General features: G+C 33.7%; 1 protein-coding gene across 4 annotated transcripts in view; it reads left to right on the forward strand.

Annotated features, from left to right (window-relative positions):
• Positions 1-16983, forward strand: part of LOC106880510 (potassium voltage-gated channel subfamily H member 8) — a 136251-nt gene that overhangs the window by 73746 nt on the left and 45522 nt on the right. For all 4 annotated transcript variants that reach the window (XM_052975401.1, XM_052975402.1, XM_052975403.1 and 1 more), the window contains exons 2-3: positions 10491-10718; positions 12343-12468. In XM_052975401.1, coding sequence (XP_052831361.1) covers positions 10491-10718; positions 12343-12468 — 354 coding nt within the window. The remainder of the gene's footprint in view (positions 1-10490; positions 10719-12342; positions 12469-16983) is intronic.

Here is a 16983-nt window from a genome sequence, read left to right on the forward strand (position 1 = left end):
AATTGGGAAGTATCAGGAATTTCACCTATTTCTGAAGATTCATGCTAAGTTTATATGATATACAATAACAGCTATAAACCTTCAGAAAATCTGAGATGAATCTTGAGAATATGATTATGTCATATGTTGATAAGATTAATAGTTTTGCAGTGTTATTTTTAGACTTGGCACAAGTCCAGTAGTTTCAGAAGGTTGCAGTTAATCACAGTAAAAACAAAACCAAAAGCAAACAAAAAAAATATCTATAGTTGATATGAACTATATAATACATATCTAAACTATGTCACTAGTAACAGGAATAGAAAACATACTTTAATGGAAGAGGATAAAACATTTATAAAGATTGAAACAATACAATTGAAACAAAAAAGTAATGAAAATCCTATTTAATCTCAGTGTTGGATGTTAAAATGACCAATTAGATAAATTTTAGTTAATTGGTTTACAAAATTTTACTCAAGCCCATAAAGGAAGTCTTATGTGGTTACTTGACCTGCTAGAAATAGCTGCGAGACTACCTCAAATTCCATCTTACAACACATGCACGCACGCTCTCACACACACACAAAGAAAATTTTAACCAAAGTAATCTCTGGTTTATATGAAATAAGATTGCCCAGGCCAAAATGCTTTTGGTCATAGACTGGTCAGCTAGTCATTGGGAGGATAGGGGTATATGTGTAGAAGGTGTGTCCATTTTCTCAGGTAACCTAGGAGAAGGATAGTGGAGAGAGAGGGAGCAAAATATCAGAAGGGCCAGAATGGGTGACTGGGTGGAAGAAGCAAAGGGATATTAGGGTGTAGAGTTGGTTGAGCAGTGATTGACGAGTTATCTGCAGTCGGTCATTGCAACTATGGCTGTTCATGGCTTTGGCATAACTTGATAAACTTTCTCCATACTGGTTGTTTTTTTTTTGTTTTTTGCTTGGGTTTGCCATTTATTACAGTCAAGTGCTGAATAAATGTAAGAGTAGGTAATAAGATAAAGGTAAGAATAGGTGTTGAATAACAATAAAAGTGACCCACAGGAACAAGTGCTGGCTGATAGTACAACAGAGCTTCTTCTGCTTTACAACCAGCCAGCACTCTCAATCACAGTATATTGTGTGTGTATACGGTAGGGATGAAGGTGGTCCAAAGAAGTCTCTTATATATGGTCATGTATGCATATATATATCTTCCATAATGTGAGGGTGATACCAATGCTTTTTTCAGATTATAACATAGATTATAACAGATTATAACTAACAAATCCAATGTAAATCAATGATGTTTACCATAGAGGAAGCACTTGAACCCTATCCAGCCTGAATTTCTACAAAGCTGACCTGAAATCTGTTCAAAAGAGATCCGGAAACAAAATTGGTCCCAAAATTTCTCTCTACAAGACAGTGATGTGAAACTTAAAGAATGTATGTCGATGATGCACAAAAAAGCACACTGAAGCAGGAGAGTCATTTTGGGACAAGGTCTCAAATTGCTTAAATAAACAACTTAATGACAGCAAGAAGTCTCGTTAAAAAAAGGCTTTCAGAGATCAAAAACAAACTAAGACTCTCCTCTATAAAGGAGAGGGAAGAAAGAGAATCTTGGGCAGTTAAAAATATGAAAAGAAGCCCAGAGGGCTCAAATTTGCTAAAGTGTACACCTTAATGTGTTACAAGATTGAAGAAAATATGTCACTGATGGCAGATTCCAAAAAGATAAGGGGAATACTAAGTAAACAATTCCAAAGTGTTTTCACTTGCTTTACTGGAAGATATTCAAATGAATTAACCTCTTGAGTTATTGAACACCACAGCTCAGCACAGTGAAGAGGTAATTATTGATTATAATGACAAAAGAGGAGGGTGTGATATTAGCCATTGATGAGATGAGCTTGAACTCAACAAGAAGCTCTGATGGTTTTCCAGCAATTCTTTTAAAACAATGCAAGAAGGCTCTGACAAAATCTTTGTTGATAGTTTTCCAGAGCTTCCTTGCATATTGCAAACTTCCCAAGAAATTAAAATAAGGTATAGTATGTCCTACTTACGAAGGAGGAAGCAAAATAGATTCTAAAAATTACAAGCCTATCTCTCTGATCTCATCCATCAGCAAAATCATGGAACACATTGTCAGAAGGAAGCTGATCATATTCCAAGAAAAAATCTAGCTTGCTCACTGACATGCAACATGGCCACTATCCAGGAAAGAGCTGCTTCACATGGTTAGTACAGTATTGCAACTGGGTACCGAATCAGTAGTAGCTCAATCATTTAAATATGCATATGTCTTGACTTTGCTAAGGCTAAAGTTGATCATGGAATGTTATGTCATAAACAATGTAACCTCAGCATAATTGGAAAACTAGGTGAGTTGCTGCATGGCCTTTAAAATGGTAGGAGTCAGGAAGTTGCAGTCAATGGTTCTCTCTCTGAGAAGCTATCAATCTATAATGGATATTCTGTGAGAGCTGTACTAGGACCATTATTGTTTGTGGTGTTTCTCTAAGACATGCCCTCATTCATACACTCAACCACTTTCACTCGCTGTGTCAACAATACAAAAGCAGCATTATCAGTCAAGAACCCTGATGATAAGGCAAAACTACACTAAGACTTGAACCCAATATACAAGAGGGCCGAAGGAAACAAAATGAAGTTCAATGCTGAAAATTTCAAGTGCTTTGCTATTGTTCTGCAAATAAATTGCAAATGGAATATACATGACCAGGGATTATTGTAGTCATAGAGTACACTCAGACTGGGATCTGGGAATCCACATGAGTAATGTTGCATCATTACATGCATATATTACTAAGATAGCTGCTTAGTAGGACTTCATTCAAAAAATGGCTATACTTTCAATTTGTGGGATTGGAAGGGTGTTGTTTTTTACAAGCTTCTTCCTATGAACAGGGCCATCAAATCAATTTGAATGTGTACTCTAACGAGCTGGACAAATTAAATGTAGCAATCCATGGGAAGTGTCTATAACTTGCTAATTGTAAGAGCATTGTCTTACATTATGACAATGCCAGACTGCCCACATCTTTGCAGATGTGACAGACATTATTGGGGCTTGGCTGGAAAGTTTATTCACCCAACCCTACACCTTCAGATTTCTACCTATTTTGGTCTTTTCAAAATTCATTGAATAAACAGACCTTCAACTCTGAAGAGTGTAAAAATTTACTTGGAAGAGTTCTTTGCCAGTAAAGACAGGAAATTCTTTGTGCAGGGAATAATGGACCTGCCCACAAGATGACAGATGATACTGGAACTAAATGACAATTATATCATTGATTGAATAAATTGATTTATGTTTAAAAATTGTATCTTATTTTCCTCTAAAAAAGTGAACAAACCTTTTGGCCAATGCATTAGCTCACAAGATTAAAAACCTCTTCAACTGAGTGAGACTACAGTAGAGGAAGGTGGCTTTATACTTAGAGATGAGTGGATGCGTTCTGAGATAAGGAACAGAACAGGTTTCTTGCTATTGAAGAGCTACACAGCTACTCATGTTTGTCGAGGAGTGGGTGAGTCAAACTGGAAAGAGAGATAAAAACAATGGTGATGAAGTTTTAGGTTAGGCCTTGAAAGTGCAAGAAGGTGAACAGAGCTGAGTGGTGACAGAAAAACAGGGACTGGAGGTGGTATAAAGGTTGCAAGAATATATGAGCTGAGTAAAGAATGGTCAGAGATGGGACATGGATGAAAGTACAGATATAATGAAGAACAAGATTTGAGGAGTGGCTGGTGATAAATAGACAGAGGGAAAACAGGTAAGAGTAGGTGATGACTGTAGAGATTAGGTAGGATTGTAGGGTGAAAATAGTAAAAGGGTAGGGGGATGGTAATGATACATATGAGATGGGAAGGTAGGAGAGAATAGGTGATGACTGATAATACAGAAGGAGTTAGGAGTAGCAGAATAGTAATAATACAAGAGGTAGGGGAAGTATGAGAGATAGGGAGATGATGTGTTGGTGTTTGGGGAGGAGAGTTAATTTGGTAATATAGTGTGTGTGAGTATATATATATGTATATATAAACCACTTTCATTATCATCATCATTTAGTGACTGTTTTCTATGCTGGCATCATCATATACAAACATATTAAACAATGTCTGTTACATTCAAAGGTATATTCATAAAAAAATATTTGTTTATTGGAAGACAAATTTATTGGAAAATGTAAAACTACATTGAAACAAATATTTTGGAACATCTTATTTATATTTATATATCACACACACACATGCATACATATGCACATAAATGTATGTATGTGTATGTTTTCTTTCTTAATTTTGATGCATAAATATTCACAACACTGTTTCATAATATAAAATATTTTTTGATAATAAGATAGGCAATAGAAAAATCTGTTGCAGTATAATAGTCTGGTCTTCTTTAGCTGCAAGGTGACCCATCAGCTCATTGTACTATTCAACTTGTAGCTGAGATTGCTTGTTTCTTACAAACTGGATGCAAGATGATAGCAGTAGAACTCTTGAATTGTAATCTTATTTTGAACAAAGGTTATTATTCTTCAACATGCTACCTATCATTGTGCCAACCCAGTTCACCATTGAGAAATAAGAATGTAACACATTGGGTCAAGATGACAAGATATATATATGACCCTTGTTGCAGTGGTGTATTACTTGATGAATTATCATATTGATATCTCTTTTCTAGAGGGTCTCCTTTTCAACAATAAACACAGTAGTAATTTCATTACATGAAGTACTGGTAAAAAAAATTGTACTCTCTGATGTGAAGACCTCATTTGAAGTTCTGGTTTTATTTATGGGAAAGTGTGTTTTCTTCAAGTTGAAGTTCTTGCAATTGTCAAACACATATTTTTATATAGTTGTGAAAAATCATAATTTCTTGTATTGTGCTCATCACAATAAATAAACTTGCTGAATTTTGAGATGCTTCCGTCTGGAAATGTAAAACATCATTAGCTTCACTAATATAATATCATGTTGGTTGATCATTTTCTGAGCTCAGCATAGAGAAGGAGAATGATAAGATTTTCTAAAACAATAAAATCACTTTCTGGTGCAGTAACTGCAGAACTTATAATTTTGGATATTGTTCCTGAAATTATTAGCTTTCTTATTGTTTGCATCAAAGAGTAGTTTGAATTCATCAGGATAAGGCTATAAATGAGCAAGTCATATTTTACTATAATGGTAACAACAATTTAGAAGGCTCAGAAATGAGCCTCAAATTCACACAGTAAAGATAGTATCTATTCATTTCTCCAATATTATTTGGTTCAACAGTGACTCATTCACTCTGATATAATATAAAACACCAAACCATCTCTGATAACTTCTTTTTAAAAGAAATTCTCAAATTAAGCAACTATTCTTTGTTTGTGTTTTCTTGTTGTACTTGAATCCTTTCATGAAATCTTTCCTGATATTGTGCCTGTTAATCTTCATTCATTTTACTTTGTTGTACCTATCGCTCTTGTCACATATAATCAGTTTGTTGTTCACCATTCATGTCTTTCTCAAAGCCTGTTGACTTTCTCTTTTGATACTGTATCTTGCGCATTTGTGTTCACTCCTGTCAGCTTCCCTTATCTGTTGATTTTGGTCTTTCTCTTATTTCCTGTCTTTGTTCTCTCTTCTTTTGCCTTCTCATTTTTTTCTCTTGTTGCTTCAAATCCTCAATTTTGTTCCACCATAAAAGTTGTTTAAATGGGAAGTGAGAATATAATTAATGTGCAAACATTTTGCAGAGATGTAAAAGAGATAATAAAAGATAACAAGAAGTTGGAGTATCTTTCTTACTGTTTGCTGCCCCATGAAATTAAAAGTATTTATCTTGCCAAAAGTAAAGCTCTTTTTGCTTCGCAAGAATGTAAATTTTTTCCTAGAAAATGAAATTACAAAGGAACAACAAACATTATTTAACAGTGATAATAAAGAAAATAGTGGACAGCAGAACACCAGTTGGATAATATATGCATCCAGTGGGATGAAAGCATATTAATTGCTGTGAAGCTGTGTAAGATAAAGAAATAAATTAAGCAATGTGAGACACATGTAAGAGACAGTATCTCCTAGTAAGAGCTGACTCAGACTGTGACAACCTGTCTAGTTCAGGTAGTGATTCAGCGATAAGAGCAAGGTCATCAGCATAGAGGAGCTCCCAGGGGCAGCCTGTCTTGAATTCCTCTGTTATTGCCTAGAGGACTATGATGAACAAGAAAGGGTTGGGGACTGATCCTTGGTGAACCCCTACTTGTACCCTGTCTTAAACTGCAATAAGTAGTTGTAAAAAAAATATATTTTTATCTTTTTAATCTGCTAGATATTGATCTTCTTCACTAAATTTTTTTTATAATGGTGGGATAACTTGAAGAGGTCAAAACATCTGTCTGGTTGGACATTATTGGTTGGCATAATTATTTAGTAGTATCAATGCCATAGATAACACAGCATCCCCAAGTATCTGGTGGACTAATTTCTGTTTTTCATCCTTTGGCTTATTTTCTTCTCTTTAGTAAATTCAATAGGTGTTATCTGATATGAGATCAACCTAAGTAGGCTAGAACTGGAGTATTTATGGATTATAGTTACATTTAAATGTTGGAAAATAAGCCTTACACTTAAGCCTAGCAGATCAATTTTGTGTGAAGTTGGTTTTTAACTTAACTGACACAAGTTTCTTCTTTATATGAATAAGTTTCAATTGGTGAAATTATATATTTTTGAAAATTAAATTGATACTAATTCTTACAAAGTTTTCTGTTCTTTCGTTTTTTTTTTGACAGTTTTGAAAGTAAAGGATGGGATTTAGCTAATTGAAATAAGCTAATAATATTACTGATACATTTAAGGTGACAAGCCGGCGGAATCATTAGCATGCTGGGCAAAATGCTTAGCAGCATTTCATCTGTCTTTATGTTCTGAGTGACTTTCATCTTTTTGGGGTTGACAAAATAAATACCAGTTGAGTACTGGAGTCACCAAAATTCCTGGCCTTGTGTCAAAATTCGAAATCAATATTATTGTTCAAAGTAAAAATAATCAGAGAGAACTTGGAGAAGGAGGAAACTGAAGCTTTTAGTCTAGAGCTCTATTATTTCTGTAAACTCAGCATCCTTGCTTTATAATAGAATATTAAAACAGTGAATATTTTTTTCATTTTCAAATAGGTTTTTCGCAATCAGCCAATGATCATTAATACTATATTTATGCTAATCCATTGATGAGCTAAGTTTGTGATTTAGCATTCACTCCTATTTGTAACCAGTTCAATGAGTTCAGTTACATGACTAATATGCTCAAGAAAATTTTTTAAATTATGATACACAACCTTATATTGAACTTTGGGACTTGTTTTTAAGTGAAGGTTTATGATTTTGTATCTTACAAAGTTTGATAACTAAATGCAAATATTAAACGGTAATAATTAAAATAGTTTACACAGCACCATTTTTTGTGAGAGTTTGAATTGTTGAACTACTCATGATGATAATTCTATGAAGAATTTCTCAAAACACATTTCTCAAGGAAATATATAATGTTATGAAATAAATAGTCAAATTGTTCATCAAATTAAATATCATCATCATTTAATGTCCACTTTCCATGCTTGCATGGGTCAGATGAAATTTGTTGAAGCAGATTTTCTACAGCGAGATGCCCTTACTGTTACTTACCCTCATTTGTTTTTAAGCAAGATTATATTTTCCATGGCCAGACACATGTTTTTACCTTCAAAGACTGGAAGCAAACAACATTGCTTGCATAATGGTGATACTCATTTACAACTATCACATGTCAAGACAAGACAAGACACACGCACACACACACACACACACACAGAGGCTTCTTTCAGTTTTCATCTGCCAATCCACTTACAAGGGTTTTGTTGGCCTGAGACTATATAGAAGACACCTGCCCATAGTGTTACGCAGTGGGGCTGATCCCAAGACAACATGGCTGGGAAGCAAGCTTCCTAACCATACAGCCATGTCAATGTCTTATATATATATATATATATGTATATATTCAAACTCTTAAACTTCAGGCTTTGTAACTCTTCAAAGAAGTGTTTCTATATAATACATATATTTATAGTTTTGTGGAAATTTCCCATGGGATTTATATGTTTAAACTTTCTTATGAATTATATGCTAATGACATTAGTATTAAACACTGTGAGAAAGATCTACTTCATTTAAATTTCTCACTTGATTAAATATGTATCTATATAGTATTGGGGTGGTACTTCTCATAATATCTGATAATGAAAATATGACTGATTTAAAACAGATTAAAGCATTCATCAATATATCTAACCATACTCTAGTTTACGGTGAATCTTAAATGAATACATGAAGGACTATTATTGAAGAATTCATTGTCCTGTAAGGAAAATTTTCACCTTGACTTTCCAAGATGCTCACTTGCCAGCTAAATCTATTGGGTTCAAAGCTTTATGGCATCTTGTTTGTTGCTTCATGTTTTTCATTTGTAAAATTAATTGGAGTTAGCTTTGCTTTCTATCCTTCTATGATTGATAAAATAATACCAGTGTGTTACTTTCGATTATTGTGATCATTACATTTCAGTTTCTTGTAAAAAATAATTTTATGTCTGTGTCAAATATCCCTCTACAGATTTAATTTCTTGTGAAGTTGAACTCACAAGATAATTTTTAGTTGGAATGAGATGACATGCACTGTTAATATTTTGAATATCATAAACATTAAAACCTCATTTTCCTAGAGCAATTCTAAGGTTTCATACCCATATTGAAATAATCAGTTTTATTATTATTTACTCTTTGCCTTTAAATCTGTGGCTTTTTCTTACGTAAGAAAATAATATTTCAGTCATATGTTTCTGCAGTACCACAGAACTTTACTTCACTTCATACATCTTGATCTAAGACTGACTCTATATAAAACTGAATTTATTTGCTTAACAAACCATTTGAATAAGAATTGAAATAGAGAATTAAACTGGTTACTACTATGAAATATTTTAATTCTTTAGTGTTCTAAATTCAGCTCCAATAATGGTCAACTTTATACTCTATTTCTAGGATTGATAAAATAAATATAATTGAAATTATTGAATAAGCAAACTTTTAGGATATAAATTTAATGGTTATGAATTCATTGTTGCAGATATTTTGATATATCATTGGGCATGCTTCACAAAATATTTTAAACTCTTTGCCTTTCATATCTATCATCATCATCATCATCATCATCGTTTAACGTCCGCTTTCCATGCTAGCATGGGTTGGACGATTTGACTGAGGACTGGTGAAACCGGATGGCAACACCAGGCTCCAGTCTGATTTGGCAGAGTTTCTACAGCTGGATGCCCTTCCTATCTATGTTAGTAATATATGACAATGTTGCTGAGGATGCTACTATTGATAAAATGTCATCATATATTGGGCAGTTCATTTTTGTTTGCTTCACAGTATTGAATAATATGTTGAATATACAACTAAATACTGGGCTTATGAGTTTTAAAAAACCTACTGGAAACTGGTATGGCTGTGTGGTTAAATGGTTCACATCCAAACCACATGGTTTCAGGTTCAGTCTCACTGTACAGCACTTTGGGTAAGTGTTTTCTCTTATAGCCCTAGATTGACCAAAGCCTTGTAAATAAATTTGGTTGACAAAAACTGAAAATTTGTCATGTGTGTGTGTCTTGGGGGTGGGGTATAGTATTTGTTCCCATTTGAGATCTGTGAAAGCTACTATGAGTGATGTTGTTGTCTCTTCTGTCATTAAATCACCCACTTGCTTTGCGCCTTTGAAGATGTGTGAAAGAAGACAAAAAAAACATCTTATTTGAGATATGAGAAAGGGTTAGTGATACAAAAAGACATTTGGCTGTAAAACAATGCCTCAATAATATATTCATCTAACCCATGCTATTATGAAAAACGGATATAAAACAAATGAAAGAACATATAAATATATGTGTGTGTTACTTATCAACTATGCTGACAACAGAACATAAAAGCAGGTCTGGGCAAAGGATAGAATGCTTTTGAAGGGGCCAAGAAAGGAGCATTTGCCCTGTGTCCTTTTCCCTTTGAGTGGATAATTAATTCTGCTTTAATTCACTTTAACTATGGGAAATGGATATCAGATCTTTTGAGAATGTTTTCGGAAATAGATTACATCATATACAGGTATAGGATTGAAGTCTGTTTCCCTTCGCACATGACAGTTTTGAGCTACAACCAAATTTATAACTTATAAGAGCTCTTGGAAATAATATTTATCTCTTTATTTGTTAACATTCTGAACTTGAACTGGCCTACATATTTTCATTCAAATCATCATTGTCCTGGAGTGAACAAATGAGAGCGAGGCATACATTATATGCCTATGGGTAGAAATCAAGAAAGCATGAAAATCTTTGGGTGTAGCTAACTGTAAATTGTACTAATCCTTTTTTTCATTTATTTACTTTGTTCTTTTTTCCTTTTCCCAGGTAACTTTGTACTTGGAAATGCAAAGTCCGATGGCCTACCAGTTGTGTACTGCTCAGAAGGATTCTTTGAGATTACTGGCTTCCGACGAAGCCAAGTAATTGGCAAGCGGTGTAGTTGCAGTTTCCTCTATGGAGCCCTTACAAAAGAGGAATCAAAGCAAAAGGTTGAAGATGCTCTTATCTATCAACAGGAAACGAAAGTCAATATCTGCCTTTATACCAAATATGGTAAGTGATTTTTCATTACAGTTTGAAACATTGATATTCTTTTGATTGGTTTTCTTATTTAAATCATATCTACATTGTAATATAATTTGAAAAAATAAGTAACTGCTCTAGAGTATTCTACATTGAATTCTTACCTGAAGGCAGTCAGTTATGAGACAACTGTCAAATAAGATGGATTGATTCTCATTTTTAAATGTTTTGTTTTAATATTTGCATATTTTCTACTTGTTTCAGTCACTAGACTGCAGCCATGCTGGGGCACTACCTTGGAGAATTTTTAGTCAAATGAAACGACTTCAGGATTTATTTTTTTTCAAGTCTAGTCCTTATTCTGTTGGTTACTTATGCTGAAATGCTAAATTTCAGGGAATTTAAACACACCAACACCGGTTGTCAAGTGGTGGTCGGGGACAAACGCAGACACAAAAGCACACACACACGCACACACATATAGACACATACATACGATGGGCTTCTTTCAGTTTCCATCTCCGAAATCCACTCACAAGGCTTTGGTTGACCCAAGTCTATAGTAGAAGATACTTGCCCAAGGTGCCACACAGTGGGACTGAACCTGGAACCAAGCAAGTAGTATTGCTGAGTGTGTGTGTGAGAGAGAGAGAGAGAGAGAGAGATTTTTGTCAGAAGGTCGCAGATCATGAAATACTTGAAAGCTATCTGTCTGTCTGTCTGTCTGTCTATGGTATGGCTGTGTGATTAAGAAGTTCACTTTGAAGCCCAGTAGACAAATAAACCCTTTTTAAATTAATGATTCAGCATGAAAATGAAAATAATCTATCAAAGACAATTTCGTTTTTTGAGCAGGTATGTGTAAAACAAATTTAATCTGCCTGTATATTTGTACATCATAATGCAGGAAACCTCTATAGATTAAACAGAATCTGTACTTTATTGATTAATCAAATGCCATATTACTTCATCAAAGGCCTTTCGATAGAATGTAGCACACCCAACGAATGATTAAAGAAGATCAGAATTGATAGCAATGACTTTCAACTAATCACTCTCCTGAACTTGGGACAAAAGATAGACATCAGCATTTTACAAGAATATACTCTATTTATAAATGTGAAAAGAAAAGTTAACTACAGCTCCTTACTGTGTACCGTCTTCTTACCTTGTCAATAAGTATTTCAAATACATGTTTAAAGAGATAATGTAAAAATGATTCTCATAAATGTGGGTGGAAGGTCTACATTCATACCCCACTGTCACCACCAACACAAAAAAAAAAAATGTTAATTACCATGCAGTCACACCTGCATCTATTTGTCTAGTGAAAAAAAAACCCAAACAAAAAACAAAAATAAGAAATGTTTTTTATTGTTAATTATTCCTGTCTTTGCTGTAAATCAATTTGGAGATTATTTGGTGTGTTACATAATTTTTCAAATAAATTGTTTGATTTTTTACTTACAAAATTCATGGCTCACTACATGTAGTATGTTAGTGTACACTTTTGTGTTTTTCATGCAGAAGATGTCCCTGGGTAACTTTTCATCCTCATTCTTTTGACAAATATTAGCATTGTTATTCATGGAAGTATACGACTTCTCCTAATTCTCACTTTACAGTGATAAAATATTATAACCTGTCTTTTCAGGAAATCCATTTTGGTGTCAGGTGGAAATCATTCCAATCACAAATGAAAACCAAGAAGTAGTTCTTTTCTTAGTATCTTTTTACCAGAACATGCCAAATGACCAAAATATAGAATCCGAAATCACAGGTATTTATAAGAATTTTCTCAAATTTTCAATGCACCATATCTCAGTGTTATCTACAAGCCTGGTTTGAAGGTAAAAGATAACAAAACAATGCAAATGTATGAAAATATTAATGGACTAAACAGAACAGGAAGAAACACATGGGATGGAGAGTTGCTGAAGAGGTCACAAGATGTATGATGTAAGATGTCAAAGGACACTAAAATAATAAAAATAATAAAACTGAATTGAAAACCAAGTATATAATGTGTGTGTGTGTGTGCGTGTGTGTGTGATTAATTGGCAAAAATATAACTATCCCCAAATATAACAAAATATTAATAGTTATTTGAAATCTGAATTTTATATAAGGCGTAGTCTTAATTTGAAGATTAATCAAATTGATTTTGAGGAAAGGGCACTAATAATGAGACATACTAACGCACAGCCTATTCTTAAATGTTCATTAAAGTCTGGATGTTTGATTTGGTCATAAATTCAAATCTCCACAACCATCATCACCACCACCACCACTATTCCCATGACCACTACCACCATTGTGCTGATTCTTTTCATTATCCAATTTCTCTCTCAGCTTGCACATTGCTCTTCTTACATGTTGATATTTAATGGTTTAAACTTAACTAATTTCTCTCCAACCCTTGCAAATCTATATTTAATGCTTTTCTCACCATGATGCAGCATCATATTTCTTATTCATGCTCCATACAGTCTACCTTCCACACACACACACACACACACACACACACACACACACAGAAACCATTTAACAACAGAGGAAACAGCTTCTCAAACTTCTTCATAGCTTTTCTTACTCTAGTTACAATAATCACATTATAATGACTTTCAGCACCAATTACACCACAGAGATTATAGAAACAGTTGTTGTTGTTGTTTAACCCTAAGGCAACCATGAATAAGCAGACTTATGATCAAAGGCCTCCTAGCCATCAACATCCTGATTATTTTCAGGCCAGAGTATTCAACACAGCTTTCTTTTTAAGTTTTAAGAGAGAATTGACTGTTATCTCTAGACGACCAAGCTACCACATGTATGCTCTCTAGCTGGCTTCAAATAACAGATATTAGAATCTCTCTACTATGATCCGACCTAACAGTGTATAAACTTCATTCCATGGATTCTGTTGTGAAATTTAAAATCCAGGTTTCTTGTTAGCCTTCAGTGTACCTATTGCTTGCATGTCTTGTTTACCTGTTGATTATATTGTATATTCAGTATTAGTTCTTACCTACTCCTTTTTTGTGTGTGTACAAAAGTATTCTTAGATGACAGTGAGATCTTGTGCTTTTTCTCAGTAACTAACACTTTGGTGTTTGCTATTTTGAATTTTAACCTTTTGATGCTTGACCATTCTTTTAGTTTGGGAATGTTTACAGCTATTTCTTGACAACTTCTACAATGAGAAATGGGCCATCAATATATAAGATAGTAAAGCTGCTGTTGTTATTGTCCCAAGAACTACAGTGAATAAAAAGGACTTAGGACAAACCTCATGGCTGAAGGAAATAATGACACAGGAATACTTTGTGTACTAAATGCAAATACAGTAGGATCTCACATATGTAATACATTGATTGGAAAAAATGTAATTAACTGTGATTAGCAAAGAAATTACTTGACATAAATTCTCACTAAGACATTTTTATCTTGTAAAAAGTTATGTTGTAAATTGTGCAGTCAATTTCTTGCTAATATGGAGTGCGTTCACCACACCATCAAACATAGCTTCAACTGTTTTCAAAAACCATATGTAAATAATAGAGAGTTATCTTCTGGTAAGGATGTATTTTGTACTTGCCCCACTAGAAATATTATAACTGAGGTTTTAATTCCAAACTCAACTGTATTAAAACTGACCTTATTTTGTACTGAATTCACAATGAATCTCTCAAAAATAAACAATCACATCATTGAAATTTCAAAGCTATGAGATAATGCATGATTAATTAAAAACAATATGAATAAATAAGTTTTACATTTGACAGAGTTAATATTTCTCACGTCTTAGAAAGTAGATTTAGAAAAGGCATCTAAGTGTGGAATATTATTAAATTGATTAAAGAGACACTTCACTTGTAAGAAATTAAAGATCTGAACAATACTTTCATAAAGGGAATAAAACGTGTTAAGTAGCAGCATATTGGCAGTAGTTATTATTGTAGCTGGTTGAACAGGCTGTGAGTTTGTAGAAATGGTTTAACGTATTTAGTCTTGGTAATTATTATGTTGGCTTCGTCTCTTCCAAACTCTGGGTTAAACACTTTTCTCAATATTTTCTTCCCAGAAATGTGACATCTGAAATGCTCTCTCTGCCAAATTATCTTTGCTTTCTCTACAGGCTTCAAACCTCAAAAGTTCAAGTTAAACATACAACTGCATTAACCTTACCAGTCTAAGAAGACCTTCAAATGTTATGTGGCATGTCCCTCTTTCTTGTGATAGAATATATAGAATATATATATCTTACAAAGTTTGGCATTTTGCCTCATCAAAAGAAATCATTATTATAACTGGTTGAAATGTTTGCTTTCAAAGAAGCATAACAAAAAATACGGATTATGTTCCATTCTTTCTTTACTAAAGTAAGAGAAATCAGTGATAAGCGAGGACACAAACTGTGATTCTACAATTTCATGATAACATCAGTCTAAACTTTAGTACATAGCCAGAAATGGTTCTTGTAATGAGAGTCAAAATAGCACAAGTTAAACTTAGTGTGCTGAAATATCTCTCAGAAAAAACTTTTAATAAATGTACTTAATAAATGTTTACAAAGACTTACGAAATACATTGGTGTTAATCAAAGGGTAAATGGTAATTAAAAAAAAATCTTGTTTTAGAATGAAATGACGTCAAAAATGAATGTAACCTTGCCAAAAATCCACCACTGCAATATTTTCAGGTTTCTATCATGTCTATAATGATAGACATGATAGACCGAGACAAACAAAAATAGCAAAAGTAAAGAATTTCTATGCCACGTGTAATGTATGTTACCTTAGCTATCAACATATTTATCTTCACTTATAGTAATTTTTCGAAAGATATGTGTTGGGCCCAATAAGGAAACTGCCACCTATCAAAAGCATAGAGGATGAAGGTTAGTGCTGACAGAAGTGTGTGACTCACTAGATTTGGGTAAAAGATATCCTAGCATGTAAATATTTGCTTACACTAAATATATCTTGGGTAGGAGGCTCAGTAATTTCTTCTCTGTTAGATTTTTATACCCTTTTAGTAAGTAATCTATAGAAAAATTCAACTGCTGTGTAAAACAGCATACAGGAAGACTGAAAATTAAGTGGGAATGTAATGATTCTTTAGCAATTACTGAAACATGTTCCCTCATTAGTGAATTGCTATTTACAAAAACGATTTTCTTGAATGATTGAATCTCAGTTTAAGTGCAATTTATTAAAAGTTGTGACTCTCTATATCAATACAACATGTTTATATATATTGGTGTTACTTTCATGTGTGGGTGGTTTACCAGCAAAAAGGATTCAATTTATAGGCAGTTTATAGTTGTCAATAGTAATATTCAAATTATTTTGGGGTAATCATTTTTATTTCAGAGGTTATATCTCTAGAGCAGAGGTCACCAAGCCTTTTACATGGCGGGCCAAATAACTGTGGGAATGACGAGCGTGGGCCGCATAACCATTCTGTTCGATACAATACAGTGAATACACAAAAAATAAAGACAACCAGCATATTTATTTACTAAAAAGTTATCAAAGAAGGCAACGTTAGCAATAAGATAGTTATACCACACCCAGTGCACACAAATCCGAATCTCACAAACGAAGCAGCAAAAAGGATTGGTGGGATTTGGTGTTTAGCTTTTAAGATATCAATATTTGCTTTGGAATTGCTGCATCCAACCAACAGAATTGCTTTCAAATGTTCATCAGTCAACTTCATTTGATGTGCTGACTTCACATCCTTCCTTATTGAAGATGTTTGTGCACAGACATAAATTGCTCCAAAGGTTGATGCCATACCAGAAGCAAATGAACTCTCATTGCAGCTACTTACACAAAAGGTACAGTGCAACAGCAGGCCAGATGAACTGACCTCATGGGTCGTAGTTTGGTGACCCCTGCTCTAGAGGATCATTATGCTAATCTTTAGCACATACACTGCTTCAATTTTACTTCTTTATTATTTGTCAATTGGTTAGCTATTCAATCAACCAACTAATCAATTGTTTGGTTAATCATTCAGTTAATAAATCAATCGTGTTTTGCCAAAGTCCTTTCTTTGCTGTTTGCGACTTCTTCAATGACATTCTCTCTCAACTCCAGGTCAGCTCCTGAGATACAACAAAATCTGTTTCAACACATGAGCTCACATTAAGAATCTTGGAAACCAAATATAAGATTGAAATATTTCATAGGTTTTTTTCCCAGATATTCACAGTCCCTACTTTTGAATAAAATGTATAAAAATTAAGGATATTTGGGTTAATATTGTGAAAAGTCACTATTTTAGA

The sequence above is a fragment of the Octopus bimaculoides genome, chromosome 21 (genome assembly GCF_001194135.2).
Source record: "Octopus bimaculoides isolate UCB-OBI-ISO-001 chromosome 21, ASM119413v2, whole genome shotgun sequence".
NCBI classification, from domain to species: Eukaryota; Metazoa; Mollusca; class Cephalopoda; order Octopoda; family Octopodidae; genus Octopus; species Octopus bimaculoides.